The sequence below is a fragment of the Haliotis rubra genome, unplaced genomic scaffold (genome assembly GCF_003918875.1).
Source record: "Haliotis rubra isolate DU_JTF1 unplaced genomic scaffold, ASM391887v1 Scf1219, whole genome shotgun sequence".
In the NCBI taxonomy this organism is placed as follows: domain Eukaryota; kingdom Metazoa; phylum Mollusca; class Gastropoda; order Lepetellida; family Haliotidae; genus Haliotis; species Haliotis rubra.
In genome coordinates this window covers 151470-163157 of record NW_025765136.1, presented here as the reverse complement: position 1 = coordinate 163157, position 11688 = coordinate 151470, and the positions used below count along the sequence as shown (strand labels likewise).

Sequence of the window (11688 nt, the reverse complement as noted above, 5' to 3'; positions counted from 1 at the left end):
GAGTGAGTGAGTATGGTTTTACGCCGCTTTTAGCAATTTCCCAGCAACATCACGGCGGGGGACACCAGAAATGGGCTTCACACATTGTGCCCATGTGGGGAATCGAACCCGGGTCATCGGCGTGACGAGCGAACCCACCACCGCGTCCGTCAACAAGGCTACCCACCACCCCGTCCGTCGTCTACGCTGCCACATGTCCGACTTCCTTTATTTGTGGAATCTGCCGTGGCTAAGTTGTTAGATGGTTGTTTTTGTGTGCTGGGGATTAGGTGCCTGACTCTGATTGTGTGGGTTGGAATCTCGGGTGGGACACAGCCCAATAAAAGAACAAGAATCTGTACAATGCCAAATACAGTACTGCATATGATACAAGAGCATAATAGGTGGCATATCATCCTTCATACACATATATCATACACCTCCTTTGACACGTTATACACATGCAGTTCTCCTCAGCCCACAGTGTTTCCAACCAAACTTCATCCAATCCCGTTTGAAAGTATTTACCACAATAACACGTCCTAATGTATTAAGGAAAGCTTACAAACCTGCAGTTGCCATCATGTTTGGGTCATCGCCGATAGTGCGGGCTGATTTATTTGATTTCTTCAAATAGACACAGATGGAAATGATGACGATGACGATGAAGGCTAAGCTACCCACAGTCGATCCGACGATGACTGGAATGTTTCTGTAAGTCAACGAATTATTAGTATTGTATCGCATCTGATTTCGTGTATACAGAACAATGCAAATTGACAAATAGGATGATAAGAAAAAGATAAACTGATCATCAGTGAAGGAGTGTAATTATACGTACGTTATATCGCGTTAAATGTGAAGATCCGCGTTAGAACTGTTTTCAGCAGCCATGCTTGTCGTAAGAGGCGACTAACGGGATCGGGTTGACAGGATCGCTGACTTGGTTGACACATACCGTATCGAATTGATTAGAACGATGCTCATGATGGTGATCACTGGATTGTCTGGTCCAGACTCGATTATGTACAGACCGCCGCCATAGAGGTGGAATATTGATGAGTGTGACATTAAGTAGCAAACCAATCAACCAAATCCCAGCACTAACTCCCTAGGTTTGGTCATATTAAAACTAACAACCTATGTGGTAGGTCTGCGCAATATAACCGGTTTACCGGTATTTACCGGTTCAGACATGAAAACGATACGTATTGCAATACGCTGATCGAAAACCGGTATTTTGACTTGAATTCGGAAAACTTCGTAACACACGGAAATCTTCGGATATTTCCTTTTTTTCATTTGTGCCAAATATTATTCACATTTTTATTTTTAATCATGAATAAAAGTTGTTATTAAAGCTTAATCAAGCATTGTGATTTTGCTGTGTATTTGCTCTATAAATCAAGCTTTACCTCGATTGTAAGTAGTTTTTACTTCACGCAATATATTGCAATACATATCGCTATACATGCTTTTGCATCGCAATATATCGCAATATGAAAATTCTGCAATACCCACCCCTACTATGCGGTATACGGTACGTGTTACTATCACGCGGTACGGGTTGTATAGAGACAGTTAACCAGTAAAAACTTCATCTTTACGGTAAGGTTTACACTGGTGTGTTTCACTTAACCACTACTTACATGTCCTGAAATAATTGTTTAGTCATTCAGTGATACATCAGGGGTGACGGATCAGCTGATTCAGTCATACCTGAATACAAGAGAGCTACTAGATTTTCATTGTATACGTGCTCACATCGCTGTCGTATTATGCCTTGTTTGGAAATATCAACAACGCCTTTTAATAGTCATATGTAACATCGAGGCCTGTCAAACCAGCGGTTGATATCAAGAGCAACAACTCAAATCGCCCCGGTACAAATAGTACGAATGGTTAGAACGTACATTATCATATATACTAGGCACATAAAGAAACTGTGCATACAAAAATTTAAAATCTAGATTTATCAAACCTGTGTAGACACATAAGGATTTAAACTCAGAGATTAGTGACATATATCCAACATGCATGCACGTGCCACTTTCCGTGACGTCAGTGGGTTCGTCCTTGAGACGTGCAATACGATGTTGCACGTGCATTCCGGGAAAAAGAAACAGAGCTAATGAGTGCCACACAATACTGTCACTTTGGAAAGCTCAACCCCTGCCCTTGCGATCGTTCAAAAAATTAAACGGCTATTGAAACGCATAGCTGCAAAGGCTCACGTCTGCACAACGCCACGAGGCCATTGGGATGGCCCGTGGGGGAATGTCTCAACGACAAGTGGCTGCACATTTCCACTGCCACCGGAACACCATTTCTGCACTGGTGAGACGCTACAAGAACACAAATGACGTCATCGATCGGCTGCGTTCTGGACGTCCACGTGTAACAGGCCAAGACAGGACAGATGGATAAGGGTGACCAATCTGCGCCACAGGTTTCAGACTGCAGTGATGACTGCCCGAACCATCCCAGGACTTCGTCGTATCCACCCCAACACAGTTCGACAACGTTTACGTCATCACGGGATCAGACCACGACGTCCCGCCATACGGCCTATCCTGACACAACGTCAACGACAAGCTCGCCGAATGTGATGCCGAAGTCATGTCCGCAGACCCTTGTTTTGGTGGAGAAATGTTGTTTTTACAGATGATTCCAGGTTTAACATTTCCCATAGTGATGGACGTCAACGTGCATAAAGATGCGTGGGAGAACGTTATGCACAGGCCTGTGTCTTGGAGAGGAATCGCTTTGGTGGTGGTTCCGTGATGATTTGGGGTGGAATAACAGCACGCCAAAGAACTCCATTGGTGATTGTTCAGGGCAACTTAACTGGTGTGGGCTACAGGGATCAGACTCTACGACCTGTGGCAATTCCTTTTCTGCAACGTCATGGCCCTGGGTTAACATTCCAAGAGGACAATGTCCGCCCTCATACGGCAAGGGTTGCTATGGATTTCTTGCAACACCACAATGTTGATTCACTGCCTTGGCTTGCAAATTCACTGGATCTCTCCCCGATAGAGCATGTTTGGGACGAGATGGATCGACGTCTACGCCGTCTTCCTCATCCGCCAGATAACGTCCTTGACCTTGCAACAGAACTTGAGAGAATCTGGCGTGACATCCCACAAGCCTCCCTTGCACGGTTGATAGGCTCTATGCGTCGTCGATGCGCTGCTGTTCTCAACGCCGATGGTGGACATACCCGTTATTGAGCTTGTGACATGGTCGTTTGACCCCTGTCCCGCTTGTGGACTCGTGACGTCATTGTGATTGACTTTTCAATTGAAGTTCTCCCGACTTGTTATGTATGGTCTCATGATCCCTCCATTAGAGTTTATATGTACCTTTGACATTGTTATCGTACTTATCAACTGTGATAATATTTTGACAATGCACAGTTTCTTTATGTGGCTAGTATAGTATAATACTTACATGTTGTCTACACAACAAGTGCTTCCGCAACAACCATTCTCACAATACGGCATGTAACTGGAACAGAACTCTGCCCTCACATCTGAAAATTTAACATATCAGTAAATAATTAGACTGACTGACTGACTTGAGTGTGGTTTTACGCCGCTTTTAGCAATATTCCAGCAATATCACGGCGGGGGATACCAGAAATGGGCTTCACAAACTGTACCCATGTGGGGAATCGAACCCGGGTCTTCAGCATGACGAGCGAACGCTTTAACCACTAGGCTACCCCACCGCCCCAGTAAACTATTAGATGTGCCGAATAAAGTCAGAATTATAATAGCAGGAAAATTACTTTATACGTGAAAAGTTCTCATTTCATAAGAGAATTTGGCAGGAGTGCTAAATGTTGTGGTGTGTGGTCCTGGGTGACTGTGTAAGGCAGCTTGACACCTGAGGGTTTCTAGGACTTCAGTCCTGCCCCACAATGATGACCTCAACTGAGGAAAGTGAGTTTGTGCCAGGTGAATGGGCGCCTTGTTGCATATACTGGCTACATACTCTCCCCAAAAGGAAACGCATAGGTGTGATTTCACGAACTTAATCTGCTGATTTTAAAGTGTAAACCCATGTAATTCTGGACTGGTAGGCCAAATATCACAGAATAAATATTCAAATTTTTGTGCACATGCAGTCAGTTGCCAAAGGTGAGTTCGCAACACTGTCTGCGCTGAAAAGTGTGCAGACCGTTAGGTACGATTTAAATGTGTCTCTGTATTTGACAATAAATCGTCATGAAACTCAGTATGATAATATTTCACTGGGTGCAAATTCAGTCTAACACCGGTAGAAGCAGTTACGCCCCTTCGTTTACTTTTTTATCGTCTGCTACGCGATGTCTGCCCACTCTGTCTGATTGCAGAGATTATCGGCATTAATGGAGCAGATTTTTTAAAAACGTTTCAGGGGTCCGTTGGCAGTCAGGCGTTGTATTCAATATCTGTTGTGGCCACCACGAGCCCCCAAACATGCCTTGCACCGTTTCGGCATGGGCTGAATAAGTCTTTGAATTCGACCTTGTGGAATTCTGGCCCATTTCTCTTGCAATGGCTGCGACAGTTCAGTTGATCTAATTAACGTCTCGGGTGCCGTTTGACGTTCACGTACACGTACACGTCGAACACATGATCGATGCGGTTGAGGTCGTTCGATTTGGAAGGCCTTGAAAGCTCCGTAATGTTGTCATTTTGAAGATAGTGAACAGTGGCATGTGCTGTGTGGGACCTGGCATTATCATGCTGGAACACTTCCCACTGGCGGCCAATGATCGGAACCATGTGAATCCTTAAGATTTCGTCTCTCTACCGAATAGCAGTTAAATTGACCTAAAAGCGCACAAAGCTAAATTTATGCGTGTAGGATATGGCGCCCCACTTCATGACACTCCCACCACCATATCGGTCCGGTCAACGTGGGCGACAAAATTCTGGGCAAAACGTTCGCTTCGACGTTGATAGACAAGTATTCTTCCGTCACGGCATTGAAGCGGAAAGCGTGATTCGTCACTGAATCATACACGTCGCCAGTTTTGTAGATTCCAGAACAGAACATTATTGCACCACTCGACGTCGATGTAATCGTCGCAGCACAGGGCCAAAATAGGGTCTTCTGGCTCTAAGTCCAGCTTCTCGTAAACGATTACGAATGGTTTGCGTCGAGATTCTCCTCAAACCAGGCACTGCACTTGCACTTGCAGTAGCAGCTCGATTCCGCAAATGAATTACCCGAATGTACCTATCCTGCGCTGCATACATCTATGCGTTTTTCCGGGGGGAGAGTATCTTTGACTGTTAACAGTCCGTCGCCTCGCAGGCAGCTTGGAAAAATGTCCTTAGTGCCACTGAGCATCTTTGAGATGGATATTAGACACTCTACAAAATTATTATAACATATAAATATTTCTCTTTGGTGATATGAATAAATCGTATCTTGATAATATTTTATCCGAAGCTCGCCGGACATGTGATGATTATACAAATAAGTTTAAATGTATGATTAAAGTTTTTAAAACACACGGCAATAAATAAACCCGTGACATTATTCATAAATATCTTTGGTATAAAATTATCTGTTGAACTTCAACTGAGGGCAAATTACCTTCAAGAAGAACCAGAAGAAGGCCTGTGACCAGTCCGATGGCCTCCATGGTGTTACGTTCATATAATGTGAGCTGAAATAACGCAAGTTTATATCACATCATTCCTTGTGTGTTTCTACCGGTAACTAAGGACGCTATGAGTTCACCAGATAGTAGCCCTGAGTGATGACAGCAGCGGCTAACAACCACCGCTGACAACCAATGCATGTACGTATACGTATTTATTTTTAAAAAAAATGTGTTAGAGAATGTAGGTGACTTCCTTAAAAACGAAAGATGGGGTAGGATAAATATATAACGTTCAAAACACAATTTGCGATAGAACACCCATAATTCCAGGCAAGCAATATAGACTGTCAGGCAAACGAACAAAACCATGGATGTATTCAAAACACATCAAACTTTATTGAAATTTTACTTGACTTAAAACTTTCGAATCACTTCAAACTTAAGCCTAAAAAAACCCCACTAAACTGACGTGTAAAAGAAAGCACACACCTAACTAACGTTACTATTATGCAACCAATGTTTGTCTAATATGCACCGCCTCCCTGGTGTAGTGGTTAGAGCGTCTGCACGGAGAGCGGAAGGTCGCGGGTTCGATCTCCGACCGCGTCATACCGTTAAAATATGGTACTTGTTGGTCCCTGCCTGGCGCTCGGCAAGGACTGGTCGGCTCGGAGTCAATATAATGTGTGTGAGTGGGGTATTCATGCATCATTGCGGCATGGTATCTCAGTGAGCTAGCACTATAAAACCAGCCTAAGTCTGGGCTAGTACAAGCAGCCGCACATACACATACATATACACACGCATGCACGTCGTCACATGAGCGAAATATTCTCAAGCACGACGTTCAACCCAATTTCACCTCACCTTGTCTAATATGTACACCTGTAAGTCACAATATAAAACACTTTCAAAAGTATTTACTTTGCTTTTTTGAAAATATTCCCCAAACATCTTGTGTGCGTTTTCTTTTTGAATGAGTTTTCAGTTTATGATATCGAACAACCGATTAACGAATAACCAGACGAACCATCAATCAGACGAAAGTTCTGTTGAAGTTAAGAAATGTAACAACTAAATTTCTCGAACTAAATCCACTCTTAGACCAACCACTTAATGTACAACCCGTGCCTACTATGCGTTCTAGAGCAACTGACAATATTGTGCACAAGGATTGCCACATACATGTGTTGCCACAAACAAGCTCATTGGTGGGCAAAGGGTTAAGGACATACTTCCAATACCCTAAAAATGTGTGAGCTAAAACTGAGGCTGATTTCAAATCGATTGATTTGGTTTATCACGTCTTGTGTCATTGTATTATTTACATAGACCCCCAGGTAGGTGTTGTTCAGTATGCGCCATATATGCGTCACAGGGAGATAAACTAAGTCCTTCCTGGTATGAAATATCTCATAATGAAGAATACGAATGGACAATGGGCACAGTTGTAAAGTATGTCTAGACACACATGTTTGTTTGTTTTGACAAGTGTATACGTATTTGAAAATCAGATAGTATCTACAGCCATTTACCTGACACACTTTGCAATATCGAAAAGGGGAAACGATTAATTCGTTTTATAGAATGTACATGAGTTTGGATTCGAACCTGACCTAAAGTCGTGACGGCCAATGATGCTGTCTGTTATATTGGAGATCCTCTCTTTTAAATACTACTTAACCTGATAGTTGTCTTTTTTCCAGGACTTTATGCAATAGAAAGTTACTTGTATAAACGGATAGTGCATGCTCGTTGGTTACGTACCAACGTTGAGACGTTGAGGCACTGCAATATTACGATGCCGTGTAGGTCTTCGCTTCAGACATGATACCCAGATACGATACTTATAATATACGTTTACGATTTATTTACCTTATGAGCTATGTTGTAACGGTCGTATAACCAGGAGACGTTTTGTGTCTTACTCGCAATTAGGATCAATAAATAGAACAATCCTCTGTTATTGTTATCATTATCATATATTAATTTCTGTCGATACTTGAAAATTACTTAACTGATGATTACAACATGCCCTCACACGCCCCTCCGCCCCCCCCCCACACACACGCCCTTGCGCACGCACGCACATACACACACACTCACACACACAAACTAAATAAACCAAACTCCAACAACCCCTTCGGGTGTCCTTGTAGCCATTTTCGGGAACACCTTATGTCGACACTGATATTCCGTCATCCACTCGTACAATTTTCTCCCCTATTTTGATCGATCCGCCCGATGAAATCAGGGTGAATAATCTGGACTGGTTATTCTCTGGCGTGTGGTGTCGAGTCTGAGCCAACCATGTAAATTTCATATTAAACAAGTAAATCATTTGTAATACAACTTACACTGCTGGTCATCTTGTGTGGAAGCTTCTATATGTAATGAAGCAGCCTTGTTTGGATATGGATGTAGAGACGAATATGGTGACGATACATACCCGATCGATCAAATCGAAAGGTCACCAACAGTGGCGCAAACTGCTTTCTAAGATGCAGGGACATGCTTTTAAGGAAAGACAATGTTAGGAAGCACATGGATCTCATTGCTACACCCTAAACCACGATAAGTCCGGGGACATGCACGTCCAGGACAAAGTCCCAAACAGCTTCGGTTCCGGAAGACTCCGCAATGCGATATGCACTCATCTGTTTTTCTCTTGAAACGTCACTCAGGATGAAAACACGTGTAGGTGTTATTTCAATACATAAATGGACGCGATGTCTGCAGTAATTCATCCAGGAAAGTTGATGACGGGAAATGTGCAGGTCATCAGGCACAAGAGGATATCAGGATATAGAGGTGTTACAGAAGGTGTGAGGGCAAAATACATCAAACCATCAGTATGAGGAGGTAGCTGACAGAGATTGTACTTGGAAGAAACCACCCCTGACTACAAATGCCCCGTTAGATTTCACGGTACTCTCGGGTCCGATTGACAGCATGTGCGTCAACAGTTCAGGTCAACAAGGAATAGTGACTACAGATTTACTTCCAGATGGAATCCTTTTGAAAATCTCGAACATGACACAGGACTGGGGACTGGATGATCCTTTGGATTCATGTCCAGTTCCACCCAACATTTCAAGAAATATGTCCGATATGTCAAGTGCATGTATTATGAATTCAAGTCCTTCAGATCAGGATATACTTCACTCGGATTTCTTCACACCGATCACCAGCTTTATTGACACTTATCTAATCCCCTGCAAGGATATACACGTATGACTTCCTCACAACCTATCAGTTAAAAATCTGATTAGATAGACTGAAATCTTTTCGATATAGTTGTTGGCTTTATTCTGATTTCTGCTCCTCTGAAAGAAACTGGAATTCAACAAGTTGCTGGATATAATTTATGTAAGGAACAGATTCTCGATGCAAAAAGGGACTTGCTCGACCACCGCTGGATCATCATCTGAACCTTATAGGGGTGGTTAACCAAGTAGCCCATTGACGCAACCACAATGTCTGATGGTGAATGTCATCACGAAAAAACGCATGGCTCCAAATCGTTTCGTACCATAGGGGCAGACATCAGCTTCGGCACCAACAAACATTGATGAATTCAGTACAAACTTCAACGTTGGACAGAGAAGTACCTTTCCCTCCCATCTGTCACAATTGATGGACAGGTTTGGAGAACCTCCTGGAGGACCTTTTATTGGTTTTTCAACACATGATAAAACGAACACGACCCCCTTACATAACAGACGGGCGATTGGGTAGTCTAGTGGTTAAAGCCGATTTCGATTTCCTACTTGTGTGAAGCCGATTTCTGCTGTCTCCCGCCACGATAATGCTGAATTATTTCTAAAGGCGGAGAAAAACCCATCTCACTACTCACTCTCTACACAATAGAATTGGGATGAAGAGCGGGCATACACAGGCTAATGGTACATAGTATGTTGGGAGTTCAACAAAGGGAGATTCCACATCAGCTGTCCCCTGATGGGACCAGTCTCTAAGGAAATCGCCCCTTTTTCCCGGATCACAGTCTGCACTACTTTGGTGGCATAAATCCAGAGACAAGTAACAATCAGATAAGATGGATTGATACATGATTCTACACGGTTGTTTGCCTTGGTGGTCTAAAAGGTACAGAAGGGAAGCCCAACATATTCCTCGGAAGCTGAATACAATATTAATAGTCAGTACCTCGTGACAGCGGATTAATGTGAACGCAGAGTGATCTCTTCACCAGGAGATATTTCGTTAGATTGCTTCAGCATGGGTCATTTGCATCTGCATTTGGTCGTCACGCGCCGGATAGAATGTACCCCAAGAGCATCAGGTTGTTGGTCCCCCTTCCACATATTCATCGATTTGACGAGTCTGTTTGTTCACGCACCATCTTCAGTTAGAAAATGGAAGATTTGATACCAGAACCAGTTTAAAAATGTTTTCAATTTACGCTGTCCCCTGCAATTTGTTTGTGATCATTTTACATAAAGGGACGTTTGATCTCTGCAAGGGCTAGATGAAGAGACACAAGCATCTTCTGCCAAAAGGAATGTATGACCAAATGGACTGGTTGACCAAATCGACTCATCTTAAGGGATGCGACAGAAAGAGACTAAGTAACTAAAACAAACAAAATAGACGAATGATTTGCATATTTGCCAATTTATTCATCTTCAATTACGCCACTAGAAAAAGACTAAATAACTAAAAGAAACAAAATAGACAAACGATTACCATTACAGTTGATAATACGTGCTGTTGCAAATATTTCTTAAGACCCTTGCACAAAACAGGAACATACCCGGTGCAGCTATATGAATTAAGGAGTTTAAAATAAACATCAAACATAATGATGAGATATACCACAAAAAGGAATATTTTATGTCCCCACGTGACCATCGACTGAGGAAGTCACGTATGTAAGTTCAATGTGGTTCGCGTCACAGTTACTAACCTACATGCATCGCCGATTCATAGTCTTAAAACTGCTTCTCAGACCACAAAATTGTAATCTTGCTCCTTTGGATGCATGTGTAAAATGTGATTTAACGTAGATAACAAGTTTTCCGGCCGTAAGTTCGGCAAGGAAGTACCTTATCATTTTACTTCCCTCATTGAAAAGATAAAGTGCAGTTTCCTCTTTATCGGTTGTGAAACCCTCGTTGGCATTTAATTCAAACACTAACACAGGTCAGGTATTTGTCATTTACTCCCCATCCCCTCGTATCACAACTATCAATCGAAGGCACATACAGGTGAGTAACATGATTATTCATTCACTGCTCTCTCTCTCTCTCTCTCTCTCTCTCTCTCTCTCTCTCTCTCTCTCTCTCTCTCTCTCTCTCTCTCTCTCTCTCTCTCTCTCTCTCTCTCTCTCTCTCTCTCTCTCTCTCTCTCTCTCTCACACACACTCAGCATATAATAAGGCTTAAACATACTTTTATTTCCAAAGTTATCTGGTTCGGTAAAAAAGCGAGATTTGCTTATATAAGTACATCTCCAGGTAATAAGTTTTGCAGGATAATGCTAAACGTAATATACAGTGGCACAGACGGAATATATAACGTCAGTATTTTGGAGTCAGTGTTGTGTATGGAAAAGTACGATAGTGCAGTTATCCTTTCTACATGAAGTTAAAATTGCTCAATTACTTTGCTTTTAATGATAAGGCCGTGAACTGATAGAAGGATTTCCATGTTTATGGAACTGCTGACTGAACTATAGCCATACAGTATTGATGTCAGGTCATGCCCATGTATGTAAAAGTACATAGTCTTTCTGATGTTATCGTATTTGTGGCAGGTAAAGAAAAAGTGATATATAGAAATTGATAGCCACATGTGCAGTGAGGGGTTTCTGATACATGGCGCCCTATCTTATCAGCGTTTGAGTCACTGCAGTCGAGTCTGAGGCGACAGTGGACACTTTGGCAGAATCTAGAACCATAATACATTGTATATATATGAACTGGGTTTTCAGCAATATGTGTAGCAACAACAAACAAAGAATTATCAACTCAAAGTACTATTGCTCTCCATATACGTTAAATTGCAGAATGACATCATAATAACGTGATGTGACAAAACTGCATTGTCAACAAATTAGTCAGAATTACACGCAGTGGTAGGTCG

At 42.4% G+C, this 11688-nt stretch overlaps 1 protein-coding gene across 1 annotated transcript in view; it reads right to left on the bottom strand.

The window, feature by feature from the left end:
- The window catches only part of LOC124265853 (vegetative cell wall protein gp1-like), a 41544-nt gene that overhangs the window by 2199 nt on the left and 27657 nt on the right, over positions 1 to 11688 (bottom strand). The window contains exon 3 of the mRNA XM_046700697.1: positions 549 to 691. Coding sequence (XP_046556653.1) covers positions 549 to 691 — 143 coding nt within the window. The remainder of the gene's footprint in view (positions 1 to 548; positions 692 to 11688) is intronic.